General features: G+C 35.3%; 1 protein-coding gene across 2 annotated transcripts in view; it reads right to left on the bottom strand.

Annotated features, from left to right (window-relative positions):
- Reln (reelin) overlaps positions 1-17,368 on the bottom strand; it is a 452,156-nt gene that overhangs the window by 238,951 nt on the left and 195,837 nt on the right. For both annotated transcript variants that reach the window (XM_042684785.1, XM_042684786.1), the window contains exons 5-6: positions 11,688-11,720; positions 8,711-8,789 (exon numbers count right to left, since the gene is read on the bottom strand). In XM_042684785.1, coding sequence (XP_042540719.1) covers positions 8,711-8,789; positions 11,688-11,720 — 112 coding nt within the window. The remainder of the gene's footprint in view (positions 1-8,710; positions 8,790-11,687; positions 11,721-17,368) is intronic.

Genomic DNA, 17,368 nt, shown 5'->3' on the forward strand with positions numbered 1-17,368 from the left:
AGTCTTAATCTGGCTTTTAGAAAGTTCACACCATCATAATGACCTTTCAGTATAAAATCATTCAAACCTATCAACCTATATCTCTACTTTTCCATGTATTGGCAGTGGAGCTTACTTGTATTCTTGCTCCTAACCAACCTTGTTGCTAATCAAAGTGAATTTCCTTATACTAAACCTATAAAACAGACAAAAACATTAGTGACATTTATGTCACAACATGGCCTTGCAGCAGAATTTCTTCTACTTATCTCATTCGGAGAAAGATAGGCTTTGTAAAGTTAGGTAATATTTATTCTTCAGAGATATGTGGGAAGTAGCAAATTTTGCATAATCCCAGTTTAAAAGACTTTTATTTTACAATTTACAAAGAAAGTGACCTCCTGGTCTAAGGATTAGAAATGAATTGCTTTTTTACCTAATAGCAAAAGATAGCAATATTTCCCTAAAGTAAAAAAGAAAATCGATTTCCCTTATTTTCTAATTCCCAGTATGAAAAAACAGAATATAAAAATCTGATAAATATCATTTGCCCACATCAAAATATATTCTGTCATAGACAATATGATTAAAAGTCATTTTAAGGGGAATGCTTGCAATTTTCAAATACCTTGCAAAGCCTGAATTTATTAACCCCTTTCTGAACCCATTTATCACATGCTTAGGTTCCACATGAGCCTTGTCTATTACTGAAGTTCACAGATCATCAAGTTAGAGGGGACTTGCAATATCACTGCATCTCATTACCCCAGCACACTTTATAAATGATAAAACTGGAGAATTCAGGTGTCCTGCCTTCTCACATTCAATCCTAATACAGCCATAATAGAAAATAATCCCAGTTCTATAAGAATAACGTGCACTTTAGAGAATATTGGTAAATTTTACTCTAAAGGTGTATTTTTGATAATCTATTATGACTATTCCTTTTTCTAATTTACTTTAGTGATGTTTTAGAGGTTATATGCAGTGGAGTTATCTTTACATGTGTCAGGTAATAAGTACATTTCCGTTTGCATAGTGTCCTCTTCCCACATTCTCTCCCATTCCCTCCCTCCCATCTCTACCCAGGAATAGCAGAGTCCACTTTCACTAATGTCCAGTGCAGCCAGTGCACTCCACTGCTGCACCTTTACACCCTTTGTCCTCTGATTCAGTGCCCTCTCCCGCCTGCCCACAGATGAGCATGTGAGTACACCATATATAAGGTAGAGAATACAGAATCATCAGAAAAAGGAAAAAAAACGAAGAAAAAGTCTTTTGTTTTCATATCTTTGGAGTTCATTTCAGTATGTATATTATTTTATATACATATGAAGAAGCACTTGGATATCGCACCTTTGTGTTTCTCTCCTAAGAATATCCTCTTTTGGTCTCACTGTATGTGAGTATCTAGAATTCTGTGAAATTTGTCATATCCCAGTACGCTTTACATCTAACTTCTACATATCAGGGAGAATAGGCACCATTTGCCTGCCTATCTGATTTGGCTTACCTCACTTAACATGATTTGTTCTAGCTCCATCCATTTCCCTACAAATGACATCATTTTATTGTTTCTAATGGCTGTGTAAAATTCCATTGTTCATAGGAACCACATTTTTTTTTTGATCCACTCATCTATTGTGGGGCTGTTTCCATATTTTGGCTATTGTGAATAATGCATCAATGAACATGGATGTGCAGGTGCCCTCATCATATCCTGGCTCATGATGCTCAGGGTAGCTGCCAAGGAGTGGTATGGCTAGGTGGTAGGAAAGGTCTATGTTGGGTTTTTTTGAGGAACCTCCAGACTGCTCTCCAGAGTGGCTGTACTAGTTTACATTCCCTCCAGCAATGCAATAAGGGTTCCTTTTCCCCTACATCCCTGCCAGTATTTGCTGTTACTAAAATTCAATGTTGGCCAATCTAACTGGGGTAAGATGGTATCTCAGGGTTGTTTTGATTTGCATTTATTATGACTATTCTTTCTAAAATGTATTCACATCCCATATATGTAGGGGGGAAGAAACTGAGACTGGAATGATTGTGATCCAAGTCCTGCCTGGGCAAAACAGTAGTGACACCCCTTGTGAATCATAAGACAGATGTGGCTGCTCATGTTTGTGGTCCTGATAGTCAAGAAGTGTAGGTAGAAAGACTGTGATTGGAAGATGGCCCCGGGCAAGAATGTCAGATCATATTGGAAAAAAAAAACAACAAAAACAATAAAGCAAAACAAAAAAGGCTGAAGACATGGTTCAAGTAATCAAGTACAAGGTCCTGAATTCAAACCCCACTATACATTTTTTTAACATATACAGTAAAAAGAATTTGTTTTACTAATAAAAATTTACAAAAACCAGAGACATGGAATGAATTTCATTGAAATGAATTGAGTTAATTCACAGGATTGATATATACAGAATCAAATTCAATACTCTTCTGTCTGTAATACATTCTTAAATAACTAATCAAAATTTGTGTATGTACTTCTTTTTTTTCCATTTATTATCAAAACAAGAGAATCAATAAATATAAAGCCTGGTCTTGCTCACCAACAAGATTAGGGCCAAACATAAATGTAAAAGGAAATGAAATACTTTGAAGAGGTTTTGTTTTCACTACAACCAATTCTCTGCAGTTTCCAGGATTGTTAGTATTATTTTGGTTTCATTTCTTTATCTCTTTTTTGTGCTATTTTTGTCTTGGGATGAATAATTTTATTTGATAAGCATTTGACCAGTCAACAGTATGCTTCTTAAGTTATAATTATGTCTCTTATTCTGAGTTTAAAAACATTAAGCACCCAAATACACCTCAGCAACTAAACAGTAGGAAAAGAGGAACTTGGGTGTGAAATGTGACAGAAGACCTAGGTCCCCACTCCAGTGACTAAAAAGGCCTTCAGGATACAGGAAAAATGGCTAGAGTTAATGAAAAAATTGAGATCCTTTGTACAACTAGGGATTTATTAATGGTTGATGGTGAAAAGGAATGGAAATAATATTTTCTCAAGAGTAAAAAAAAAAAGTAGTCTAGCAACATAACTCATTCTACTTTTCCGATCAAAATGAAGTCACTCAGCCTTAAGTCTAGCACTGTGCTGAAACAAGTTAATCACCTGGAAACTCATTGACAATAAGTTATCATCAAGTTCTCCTTTGAGATACATGCTATTTGTCCCTAAGACTAAGGACATCATATTATCTACATATAATTTATTGCCTCTGAAGGGTGTGGGTCGTACATTCAGCCCACAAGAAGCAGTCTGGCATTCCATGAGCCAGAATTATCTATTCACCAACAGAAATGTTAAAATAATGTCAATATTTGTTCTGGTCATAAAAAAGTTATTTAAAACTAGAAGGGTAGCGGAAAATAATGTCTTGTAACTCTCAGACCCAAAGATAGTATCTTTTCCATGTATAAAATCACAAGGACTATGAATCCAGAAAAGTGAATGAACCCTCCAGGCCATTTGGTAGCTAAGCAATAAAATAACTACTTTAAAGACAGCAATGTTTCTGTACCTTCCATTCAAGCTTCAACAACCCAAATGCTCAACTTTTGATCATATTCTATAATAAAGAGGGAATTATTATTGTAAGCAATTTATGTGATCATTTTCAAAAACTGCAAGATCAAGGCTTTAAAATAATAATCTCTTAAAAATCTATTCTCTTTATCAATGTGGAATATTTTTAGAACAGCAAGGAAAGTTCACTCTATAAGATTGAGAATATCACCTTCAACTATGTCATACCTTTTTCTTCCTGAGGAGCTAACACATGCCTTAAACGTGAAAATGACTAAACTCCATTTATAGCTCATTCTTTCTCATTACTTCTCACTGTGGAAGGTAAGAGAACTCTTCTGATTTCACTAGGGAGTTAAAAAATTTGATCTTTCTCTTGTTAACAGGTACAGTGACAAATAGGGTAAAAATAACCCCTCTAAAATCTTACTATTCTGATCTCCTACTATGGTGAATTCTACAACATGCTGGTAGAAGAAATATTTTCTCACTTGCTTCAAATGCACTTGACATTTAATTCCACTGAATGAGCTTTTGTTTCTGTAATATAAAACAAAGATTAAAGAAGGAAATAATAAGCTAACATCTCTACTGTAGATAAAGACTTCCTGTAGAGCAATTACATTATAGTTTAAATGAATGGAAGAGGAAGAGGAGAAAGAAAGAAGGAAGGAAAGAAAGAAAGGAAGGAAGAAATGAAGGAAGGAAGGAAGGAAAAGAAAGAGAGAAAGAGAAAGAGAGAGAAAGGAAAGTCAGAAGAGTTTTATAAGAAAAAAGGTGATGACAAAAGAAAACAGAGAATGAGAAGTAGTAGGAAAAGATGAAGAAATCAAGGGGAAGAATTAGGAAGTACAAAAGTAGAGAAAGATGCACATAAGATCAGAATATTATACCATGAATCAATTACATTATGACTACAAAATTCCAAATACAATGATTTATTAGCAATCCTGGCAAGGCTGAATCATCACAGAAATTATTTTTCCTTACTTCTCTCATCAATTCACAATCCCTTGCAGTCACTTATTCAGTAAAAACTGTGGAATTTTTTCTTCCCTTCTACCAATGCTGTGTTTGAGTCTTATTGTCCTTAAGACTGCTAGACATTGAGCAAATGTCTGGTAACACTAGATAAAATAATTTTATACAGTTTTCTCTTTTTCATCAGTCTTCTTTTAGCAGAAACTCCATTTAAATTATGGTTCTCAAAATTTAATCCTGGAGTTCCTCCCAGTTCTGTTATCTACGGAAAGGGACAGAGCTTCAAGATACTAGTGAATTACAAAGTGTTTGTACTATTTATTTTTGCCAAATGGTCACTGAATAAAACTTCAGATAGAGTAACCCACTCTAACCCTAAAATATCAATATTTTTATATTATTTGTTCAGACAATTATTTTTCTCAAAGAGGAATTTTTTTCAAGTTTTTCTTTTTTTTATTGTGAAAATACCGTACAGAGGAGTTACAATTACAAGGGCAAGATAACGAGTACATTTCTCATTGTTGCCTCCTCTTTGTTTCCCCTTCCCATCCCTTCCCATACTCAACCCACCTCCCCGCTCCGATCCCCCCCCTCCACCAAAGTTGTAAAGTTCATTTTTCGACATAACAACTTGTAGCTCACAATGTTGCAATGGGTCCACCTGTATCCCTAGTTAAACGATTTGTTTTTTCCCTTCCCCTCCACAAATTATACCAACATCAAATACAGTGAAAGCAGGGGTAATGCTGTGGGGAGGGACATACAAAGCAACATAGAAATCATCTTATAAATATGCTAGAAACAATTGCATGAAAGAAAAAAAATTTGAATTATCAAAGAGGAATTTTTAATGAGCCAAATGACCAATCTTTTTTGCACCAGTTCATAACAATTCAGTATTTTCAAGAAGATACTAAATGCAGTAGAGTTAGTGATCTTTTAGCTGTAATTTTGTAGTTTTGTGTATCTTAATCAACTGACAGAAGTCTTCTTGTACTACAGGATCTGAGACTACTTTATATCTTTCTTCTTGGTGTCTCCTGACCCCACTGGTGTCATGACACACTCTCTAAGATGCTCCATCTGAGGAGGAGCTCCTGTTTTTCCTGGATCTCCGCTGACTAGGACCCATTTTCGATTATTATTATTCTATCTTGTGCTGGAGGGGAAACAGCTGCTGTCATCTAGTTGCCATCTATCATTGTGTTTTTAATATTCCTTTGTTTCCCACTAGAACATCAGTGAGATTATAGCTCCGGATGCTGTCTGTGATCTCCAGAAAACAAGCATTAAAGAGGTAACTTAAGCAAAACAAAGATTCCTCATCGAGTTGGTAATTGCCTGGAGGGTAAAGACAATTCTTAACACAATTTAATCATCTTTAAGTATCCATTCACTTTGTAGTCTCTCTCTTTCTCTCTGTTAAAATCAGTAATATCCCCTATTTGAATATTTTCTTATTATTGCTGAAATTTTTATTGAGATAAATTTACACAGCAAAATACACAGACCTCAAGTATTGACAAAGGCATATATCTATGTCATCCATTATCGTCCAAGCTGCATAATATAATTGTCCTCCCAGAAAGGTGATGGTTATGCTAAATGGCTTAATTCACAAAAACAAACTCTGAAATTTCAATTGATGCCAATAGATAAGAAATAATCTAGTATTCTACAAACGATGCAAGCAAGCAGTAGGGAAATTGAATATTAGTAAGATGAAGTATATTTGTGGTTTCTAACATTTTTCTAAACCTTGTTTCATAGAATTTTTCTTCTTTTTTTTGGAGGAAGGGATTAGAGGGTTGTTGTTCATAACTATAACTCCTCTATCTGCCACAGTGCTGTGATGCTGGGTAGCACTAGTGTAGTGATATTGTTCTTTCTCCCCACAGGAGAGGTGGAACATTGGGATTTGTGAGGAGATTGTTGTGATACACAAAAACCTCTGCATGTAGCCCAGCATCAGGAAAAATTTAAAGTAGAAAAGTCCCTCTCCTCAACCTGAGCCATGGCTATGTTGATCTGGAGGTTCTCTTTATTTTTAACTATTTCTCATCTCTCAAACAAGATAAGGAGAAGATGATGGATAAGTGAGGAGGTAAGATCCATTTCCTTAGTAAAGCCCCATAGAGATTTGATGCTGGGGACAATTAGTTAGAAGGAACCTATGTCAATAACCTCAGAGATATCTGTGGCCCAGATCAAGAAGCTCAGAACTGTTTATTTGAACAGTTCCCATGTGCTCAGGAAGGACCCAGAACAGTGTGGTTGTCCTGGAGGAGTAGTTAGGACAGGGACAAAGGCTGTCCTTGTGGACTAGGCACAGAAGACTAGAGGAGAGAATGGAGGTAGCCCCTGCGTCTGCCTACAGGAACAGATGTCCCAGCACTAAAGGTACATCTCCAACTACCACTTGTTTGTGCACTCCTGAAACTTAGTTTTAAAAAAAGGCAGAGAAAAGGTAGAGGGCAAACCATACTTGAATGAAATCAAGTTTCCACCAATGTAATAGAGGTGGACAATAAACAGCAATTAAGTTGGGTTATAGAAGAATAAGGTTTTATTTCCCTGGTACCCAAATTTGTGACTACAATTCATAACTACATGGTGTAAACATAAACAGTTTCCATAAGGGTTCTTCTTTACTTGAATAATGTATATGAAACTTTTGGAAACTCTTGGAGAAACAGGAAAAAAATATATATACACATATCAGAGAGACAGGAATATATATATATATACTCCAATATGTACATATAACTATCTATAGGTACTGATACATATATTTATAGGTATAGATATAGATAGTGCCAGTTGTGGGCTTAAACTCAGGGTTTGGGTACTTCCTGAGCTTTTCTGCTCTACCATTTGAGCCACAGCTTCAATTCTGGTGTTTTGGTGATTACATGAAGATAAGAATCTCATAGCTGAGCGCTGGAGGTTCACATCTGTAATCCTAGCTACTAAGGAAGGCTGAGATCTTAGGATCACGGTTCAAAGCCAGCCAGAGCAGGAAAGCCCATGAGACTCTTATCTCCAATAAACCACCAGAAAACTGGAAGTAGTACTGTGGCTCAAGTGGTAGCGCACTCGCCTTGAGCTGAAGAGCTCAGGGACAGCACTCAGGCCCAGAGTTCAAACCCCATGACTGACAAAAAAACAAAAACAAAAACAAAAACAAAAAAACAGACTCTGAAGTTATAAAGTATGAGAACTACCTGTAAGGTTCTATATCAGAGAAAGGTTTAGTTGCCTTATTGGAAATAACAAATGGGAATATTTGATTTTACTGGTGCTGTTTTCTGACTTCAGAGAGTTTGTACCTATTTTAAGGATATTTTAATGTCCTTGTTTTATTTTAATGCCTTTTAAAAATTATCTCTGTGATTATTTTCATTGCTATCTATCCCATAGATTATGTAATGCAGATATATTTACTTTGATGTTTGTTTTTCATGAAATATAATTAAAGAAGACTTGAAGACTCAGTTAAATAAACCAGATTAAGACTAATTTAGTAATAATGATTTTAATAATCATATTTGATTTTAGAAAAGACAGTCTACTGTGCAAATAAGTCACAGGAGAAAGAAGAGGAAAGGAAGCAGGATGTAAGGGAGGAAGAAAGAAGAAAGAAAGAAAAGAGAAAAAGGAGGAAATGGAGGGATAGTAGGGGGAAAGTGAATAAGGGAAGGAAAGGACAATGCCAGAGAAGGAGGGAAGAGAGAGGAAGTGAAGGAAAAACCACTTATGTACCGAACATAATATGAAATAGCATGATGCTAGACTTTTTCATCCTATCTAGCCTTAAAACAATGTTCAGAAGATAGTGTCTGCCCATTTTTTTAACTGTAAGGAAGAGAACTATGATTCAAATCATTTGTCATTTCAACCAAAACATTTTCTTTTACTTGTCATCAAAAGGATTGTTGCACTCTAGCATAAATGTATCTTTTTATGTAAAGTTGTAAAACTGAAAAAAATCTAACTATATTCATGACTTTGAGGGGCAATTTAGGTTCAGTTCTTAAAGAAGTTAAGAAATAGATAGAAGATACAGTGATACCTTAGCTGATACCTTAGCACTAAAGAGCAATTTAAGTAACTGTTCCTTAAAGGACAGATCAGCATAATAGGTTTTTTTGTTGTTTCTTTATTGTTTTTTGCATTTCAGAAACAAAAGCGAGGTATAGTCCTGTAACTTACCATATATTTGGATTTAATTCCAGTTGTGAGTAGGAGTCAAAATCATCTCGTAGGATAATACTGTCACTATGTATCTCAGCTGAAAGAAAAGGAAAGTGTTTAGAAAAGAATTATACTACAACAGTAAATTTAGCTAAACATGTAGCATTTATAAAGAATCATAGTATTTTAAATTAATTTAAAATAAGTTGATTGTAGTTGTTTTCCCCCCCTAAATGTGAAGGGAGGAGGTTAAAAGCTTTGTGTTTAAGCACTTTTAAGTTTTAAATTCAGAGCCCCTGAAGAAAAATTGATCCACCATCATATGGGTTAGGCAAAAAGACCAAGGTGAACAATATGAGAAGCCACACAGAATTTGTTTCTCACACTGCTACATTATAACTGTCCCTGTCTCCCAAGAAACTGCCAAAGCAGATTCACTTTAAAGCATGAAGGGGATAGAATAATCTGCCCATTCACTGCTAGTCAAAGCCACTTATATTTATTGATTCATTTTCTCTTCTTTCCCCTCTTGCCCATGGCTTGCTTTTTTATTCACCCTATTTTTATGACTTCTTTTTATTTAGTGTACTTCAAATTGTTCACTTTGTTTACACTCAGAACTGCATAGTAGAAATTATCTACATAAATAGGCAAAAATCCTTAAATAGAAGCAGTTTAAAAATCAAGAAGAATGACAGCAAACCATCATGATTGGAAATATCACTACTCTTGAGAGCATGTGAAACACCTATGTTTAAGTCTTAGAACTTTGGTCATGCCTAGAGTAGAGAATGTTTTCATAGACTGTATTGTATGGCTAGCATATTCGAGTTGTAAAAAATTAATTAGTACTTTATAAGCCTGCTTGTCTGATTTCCCACTGTTTGCTTAAGAAGTTTGTTTCAGCTAATAGAAATTTTATGGGTTTTTTTTCCTTTGTAATTTTGTTAGGACTAGTTAACAGATGCCTGTTGGGACAATTGAAAGCAATTAGCAAAATAATAACGATGATTTTACTTTTCTTTTTTTTTGCAACAGTGGTATTTTATGTTTTTTTCTCCCCTGTGGGTTGGGGGCTCACTCAGTTATAATTCTCTGAACTCACTGGGTAATTAATATCTCTCCCAAGCGACTGGAAGCATATTTTAAATTCTCTTTAGTGACATCCCCACCTATGGCAGTCCTCATCTCCTTTATACCAGGTATGCCAGCAGGCAGGCACATAACGAAGTCATGGAAACTAGTGAATCAGCATGTATTCAGAGCACTGGCTGCTCCAACTCAAAGCTTTAGGCATGAAGTGCAGGGAGACTGGATATACATCGGAGGGAACGCTGCCATGCACTCTGTGCATGGGAGGGACTTAATGATTCCTCTGAGCAATTAGATGCAGTGTCTGAGATGCCTACAGGGTACGGCTCTGTCAGTTCTCAACCTGGCCGAGGCCTGGCTGAGCCACTGTGGATCACCAGCCTGTTTTGGATGCCAGAAGGCATGCTTCTAAGCACTTACATTCATCTGCCAAGTAAGAGGAGCCTCAAGCTGTAGCATTACATAAAAGTAGAGTTTCTCAAGGCAGACTTTCCAAAGAGAAAAATAAATTAATTGGGTTTGTAGGTTGAAAGGAAAAATCCCAAGAGACAAGAAACTGACCTCTCTGGAGGTCCCACAGTGAGAGTCATCTGAAAAGGCTAGAAACAGCTAGGATAATTTTTTTTCACTTTAAAACAAGTCTTTGTGGACACAAATGAAAAATTTAACTCTTAAAGATTGTTTTTTGGAGACTTTTGCTTTAAAAAAGGCAATTGTCAGCCTCATTGAATATTTATGTATTTCTTTATTTCCAAACAGCTAAAAATTTTAAAGTGTATACTTTATAATTTTACTTAATCCTCATATCTATGAGATAGATAGTATTTGTTAATTACACATGGAGAAAGCAAGGCACAGAAAGATTAAGTATTTGTTGCTCAATGTCAAGCCAATAAGTTAATCCCAGATAGTGTAGCCTAACTGAGATATCTTAATGTATATCTGTCTGTCTTTTGTAGTACTAGAGTATGTTTTGGGCTTGTTAGGTTGACATGATACTGTTTGAGCCATGCTACCAGCTTGCTTTACTCTTTTTTTTTGAGATAAGGTATTAGTTTTTTACTGGACCAGCCTGGACTATGGTCTTCCATTTATATTCCTGACTGTAGCTGGGATACCAGGTATACACTACTGTGTCCAGTATTTTTCTATAGAGGTGGGGTCTTGTGAACATTTTTTGTCTAGACTGGGCTGGAACTATGATCCTTCTGATTTCAACATTCCACGCAGCTGGATGACAAGTGAGTGCTACGCTATTGGTTGATCTGGGGGTCTAGTAAATTTTTTTCCTGAACTGGCTTTAAGTCACAGTCCTCTTGATCTTCATTCACCATGACATGAGCCACTAGCAACTAGCTACAATCTGTATTCTTAAACCATTGTGCCACGTTGCCTTGAAAAGTGTACATAAAATTGAAAAAAATCATGGTGTTATTTTAAAAGCAGATTGCTACTTAAAGAGCCTCCTTTGGTGTTCAAAAAAGTTACTGAATCATTTCTTTTTTTGCAGCCTACTAAGTTGAGCAGGAATTGGAAATCTGACATGCCCTCTGCTCTTCCACATTCACGGCTCCTTATTGCCTCTAGACTTGAGTAACTTGTGATTGGTAGAAGCTTTGGGGAAAATACATCATTCCAACCTTCAGCCACAAGATGACAATGAAAAAGATTCTAGGACGGAGAGCACTGACAGGTATGAAAGTCCCTGCCAAGCTGCTAGCTGGGCAGCATGATTGCTTCTCTGGAAGGTTCTATGTTCAGTCTGGACCTGAGTCTAATTTCAGTGAATGACCAGCAAATTAGGGAGGGCAAAGATTCCTCACCTCTAAAACACCTGCCAACAGAACTCAAAGACAGAAACAAGATCACCAAGGCTGAAGATATCAAAGCTTTAAATACTTACCTAGATGTGGATGTGCACTGGCCTCTGTTGGAGCTGGACCAAGAGAATGAAAGAGAAAGATAATGATTAACAAAACGAAAATCCACAAATGCAGCTAACAAGTACAACTGCAACTATGAAACTTGAGTTGCACTAAACAGACCAAATGGCTAGATATTTTAAAGAAACAAGACAAAAACAAGTGCTAATAACTATTCTAATAGTGATGGAAATCTCTATTCAGCCATATTATTTAAAAATAATTGTTCCCTCCTGAATGAAGAACAGTTGCACGGAGAACAACCATTTATTATATAGACTTAGTCTGATTCCCTTAAATAGACAATATAACCATGATGGGATAGGGCTATGCCAAAACATTTTTGAGCATAATTTACATGGAAGGTACTGTACAGGAATTAGGGAAATGCAAACTAAAAGCACCATCCTGGACCTCAGAGAATTCACTGCTAGATAGGACAATTAGTGTTATGGCAGTGTTGGAGGAATCCCTCATAAGGAGAGAAGACAAGGGAGAGATGTTAAATCCTGGCTGACTAGAGAATGAGAGGTATCAAGAAATGTCTTCACTGAAGAGAATTTTTCTGCTGGATGTTGAGACTAGTAAGAAGTAAGCAGAGGTAAGTAATGGAGAGAATGGCCCGATGGACTAACCACAAATTCTGTAAGACTGAACGAAAGATTAAGAGTAGGGAACAGAGACAATGATACTGGAGGTATTGACAGGATAAGATCATGGAATTGAATGCTAAGCAAGTTGGACTTAACCATAAAGTCCTGATGATCCCCCAACATCTACAAGAGAAAGACAATGCATTCAAATACTCATTTGTATTAGGATGCACTGAAAAAGTGTGGACACTGTATTTTGCTTATACTGCTTTCCTCAATGGATTTTTAAGTCTGTGAAGAAATACCTAGTCATTATCTGAAAAACAGAGTGTGATGTAGATGTTTTTAAATCTCATATCTGTCAAAGAAAAATTTCAACTAAATATGAAAATGTGTTCCTAACAAAATTGATAGCACTCCAGTTAGATGAAAAATTCAGACTCCATAGCATTTTTTAAACAAAGAAACTGATATTTGTCTTATCAGTTCATACTAACCTATACATAGTGAAAAATATTTGCATTTAGTTTTTGGGAGCAGATTCTATGTGTTGTAGATATTGTTGGTAAAATCTTTTAGCATGCATACACACAATGCTCTCTTTTATGGAACTCTTGAAAAAAATGAAAAAAATTGAAGATCTTATATTTTGTGTCAATGTTTTCTTGGTTAATTTGTAGTATAATTTCACAAAGAATTACTAAATTGTTTATTCTAATGAAATATTTTCTTGAAACAAAATGCTTGCCAATTACTCATCAAAGACAAAAACATGGCAGGATGATATATGTTCTTTACAGTAGCATACTGCGTATGGACAAACTGAATTGAAGCAATCAGAAAGACAAGAGTTTGCAAACTAGAAGGAAAAGTAAAAAAAAATTCTGTTGAACCCAAAGCTTTTATGCATTTTCCTCAATATCAGGAAGACTTAAACCAAGTTCCAAGTACTATCCAAACTTGTCTGCAAAAATTTACTAGAAATTTTTGAATAATTTCTTATTGATAATAACTTTGAAATTGCTTTTTAACTTTTTCACCTTTGTGAAATAGGTTTTAAAAAACCAAGACAAAGTAAATAAATTTACTTTGATACTTAGAGCTTTGAAATGTATTTATGCTTTTGCATCAAAGGTAAATCAATACTTCTAGAAAATGAGCAAATTTTGTCAATGATGATGTCATGTTAATGGAAAATGTTTTTTTTTTGACATTCAATCCAGTTATTGAAAGTCTTCAGGTAAGTATGTGAAGCTACTTTCAAATGGACATTTAATGAAATCTTAGACCAAGTATTGTAACACTTAAGATTCACTCTAACGTTAGAAGGATATCTTTAGGAGAAGATCATAAGGGCTCAAAAGCTATGTGCATATGATCATAAAATATGATGCTTATAGAAATTAACTCCAAGAAATGGAAACAAGAGTTTTTTGGTTTTTATTGTTTGCCGATTTTTTTCTCTTTTTTCTTTGGTTTTATTCCCTTTTGTCACTGTTTTTGATTTCTGTACCCTTTGTCTTCTGTATAAGTTTATCTGATTAGGGAGGGGAAGGAGAAGCACAGAAAGAGTGGGACATAGGGGGAACCAATCTAGCAGTGATATTCACTAGAAGCTATATTAAAAATGAACTATAAAACTTGGTGGGGGAGGGCAGTCAAGAGGGGTAAAACTGGGAGAGGATGAGGAAGAGGGTAGCACTGTTTAAAAAGAAATACACTCTTGCCTGATTTATATAACTGTAACTCCTCTGTATATCACCTGTACAATAAACTTGAAAAAAATGCACCCTAAGGGTGGGGCACTGGTCCTTCATGCCTATAATCCTTATTAAGAAGGCTGAGATCTGAGGATCACAGTTCAAAGCCAGCCCAGGCAAAAAAAAGTCTGCAAGACTCTTATCCCCAATTAACTATGAAAAAGCTGGAAGTAGAGCTGTGGCTAAAGTGCCCTTAAGCAAAGAAACTTGGGACCTGAGGCTAAGCCTAAAAACCAGTACACACACACACACACACCCCACCCCCACCCCCCACACACAGATGTATTCTAAGTATTAAATACACACCGGATTTTGGAGTCTTAGCATAAAAAAGAATGCAAAATTTCACATTAATAATTTTATTTTGACCATATTACATTGAAATTCTTAATATTTTATATATTCTGCAATAAAATATATAGGCAAATTAACTTCCTGTATTTCCTTTTTTATTTTTGTGGCAACTATAAAAATATTTAGTATTATAAATAGGGGTCACATTATTCTTGTATTGGACCATGTTGAATTACAAGTAGGAGAGATGTCTGTACTGAGCTCTATGGAGGAATTATTGCCACACAAAAGGTGGGGGACTTATGAAAGGAAAATCATGTTGCTTAGGGACAATGCATGCAGGGCAGGCCATGTGAGGCCCATGAAATCATTTGGTACATGACAGAATAGACATGTATGCTTCTTGTCAGCTGCCTACAGTTGTCTGTCCCTATTGATAATTTTGCATGTCCTGTGAATAATGCTATACATACAATAGTCTTTGGCAGAAAAAAGATTCCCCGTACCTAGAAGTAGAATTTATTTAGGTTCTTTAAAAAAAAATCAGAAATGATAGTTTGGCTTCACTTTTTAAAATTGTGTTATTATCTTAAAGTAGTGGTAAAAAGTAGTTGCCTTTCAACAAATCAGTTTATAAGTATAATGTATCTTGATTGACCTCACCCTTTTCATCATTCTCTCCCATCCCTTCCAACCCATCCCCGCATCTCAATTTTCTGAATTTCATAGAATATTCATTGACGCCATTACCCCTTCCAAAAACAGTTGAATCCACTGACATCTTAGAATAGGCTTTATGGAAAAAAACTTGTAGTATTTAATGTTCTCAAAGGTTATTCTCTTTAACGGATGTATTTTCCTTTCAACTAACTTAATCTAGAAGGGAACTTTTATGCAATTTTGTTACTTCAAAATACAGTCAGTACTTCAGCAAACTTGATAAATAAATGATTGTAAAGGATTGAGACCAACACATTAGACAGAAAAAGAGACAGAATGCCTGAAAATGAATTGGGAGTTTTTTTTAAGTTTTTGAGTCAGATAATCACACATATATAGATATATGATGACAGATAATTCTTACAAATCCAGGTGTTATATTACAGGAACATATATCCTGAATCATTTTGGAATTCAAAGGCCCTAGGTAGTTTTGCCTCAGGTATCTCTTCACCTAATTTGAAATTCAAATGTATTAAATTTCCAAAGCTAAATATGACAAATTAGACATGGTCTGTGAAGTTAGTATTTAATGAGCTATGAACCTAGACTTTCATCTCCCCAGGAATAATTTCTTTATTACTTTTTATATTTTATTGCAATAAAGCACCATTTGACCTTCAAGTATGATAATTAAGCTTCCAAAAATGTTATAAATTTAGAATAAAAATAGTTCTCTCTGTGTTCAGGAACATACTTATGATCAGTATAAAAGATGACCTAATATTTAAAGATAGTTAAATTATACACAGAAGCAGCAATATTAGCAATTATTTTTCTCTTTCCCCTTCTCATTTCCCACCTCGATTTGATTTGTGTTTTGTAACAGTTTATCATTTTTCATATTATAAAATAAACTGAATAGGAACAAAACACAGATCTATCTTTATTACCTATGATTGGGGAACAGAAAGAACTCTTTCAGATTTATTCTTTAAGATTTATTCTACTGTCAATAATAGAACCTTAATGATTAAAACTTATGATTCTTGTCTTACTGTCTTATGCCCACATCTTTTCTGGGGAAGATAGTCATACAATTTCTTTAAAAATCTGTCTTCAATATGAATGAATTTTTTAAGTAAAAATTTAAAATATATAACAACCAACTACTTAAATTTTTGGTGAGTTTTTATTTTTAAAAATATTGCTGCTTTGGAAGATATGCAGTTACCAGCTGGATAAATGATAGAGGAAGGTCAGCTGTGAGTTGACTGGAAGCCAGAGCACAGTTATGTTTTTAAAACCATTCAGAGATAGGAGAAATGAAGAGAAATACAAGGAGGAGGGGCTATATGGAAAGAGAAGCAAGGATGATCCAGAGAGGGCCATGAAAGCCAGAATACACTGGGGATTTCAGGCTGAGAGTGACAATCTGGTTTGTGTCTAGGAGCATCTTAATAAATGGATGGAAAGACCAAACCAAAAAAGTAGCAGTAGGCATGAAAAGAGGATTGGTCTAAGCAATATTAAGGTTATTCTTAAGAACATTGAGTATAGGCATGGAAAACAAAGGAATGAACAAAAATGTTATCTGGGTTTCAGTGTAATGTTGGATGATTATGAAGTCATGAACTAGATCTGTAGCAAAAGGATGCAGATTTAGAAAAAAGTAAAGTCCAAGTTAGAGTATATTAAGTTCAGGGTACCAAAAATAGTTCTCAATATAATGAAGACAGCTAACATTCACAGAATATCGATGTACTAGCCACCATACCATCATGGCATTCAATCCTTATGTCTTCATTATGTTCCTTCTGAGTGGAGAATATTGTGCCAGGCTTTTGGGAATGAGTGGGATGGCCCATAATGTCAGTGTTCTAATTCTCCCTATCTTAAAAATGAGTAAATTGAGTCTCAGAAACATTACGTAGCTAGAAAGTACAAGAGCAGAATTTAAAAACAAGGAATAGCTACAAACTCTATGTCCTCAAACTTTCTGAGTCAACACCAGGCAAATGGGCAGAATGTGAGAGATAAACCACAGTTGTGCATGAGATGACCAGAGTCAATAGAAGAATATGAGAAGCTCAAGAATGGCGCCACTACCAGATCCAAAATACACAGTGGAGAAAGCAGAAGAAACTGAGAAAGAGCGAGGAAGTCAGACACTATGAAGACCAGAGTCCTTGAACTAGCTGGCATCTTAGTAGATTAGAGAAAACCATGTGAATATCGGTTTCCACCATGTACTGATAGTAGGCCAGATGTTAGGTTAGGAGTAATGCTGAAGATCAAGCAGTGCTTTTTCAAGAAGCTGAAGTATGAAGGAGAAAAATAATCAGAGTGTATATT

Source organism: Dipodomys spectabilis, unplaced genomic scaffold (assembly GCF_019054845.1).
Source record: "Dipodomys spectabilis isolate Male_0828 unplaced genomic scaffold, ASM1905484v1 ptg000089l, whole genome shotgun sequence".
Classification (NCBI taxonomy): Eukaryota; Metazoa; Chordata; class Mammalia; order Rodentia; family Heteromyidae; genus Dipodomys; species Dipodomys spectabilis.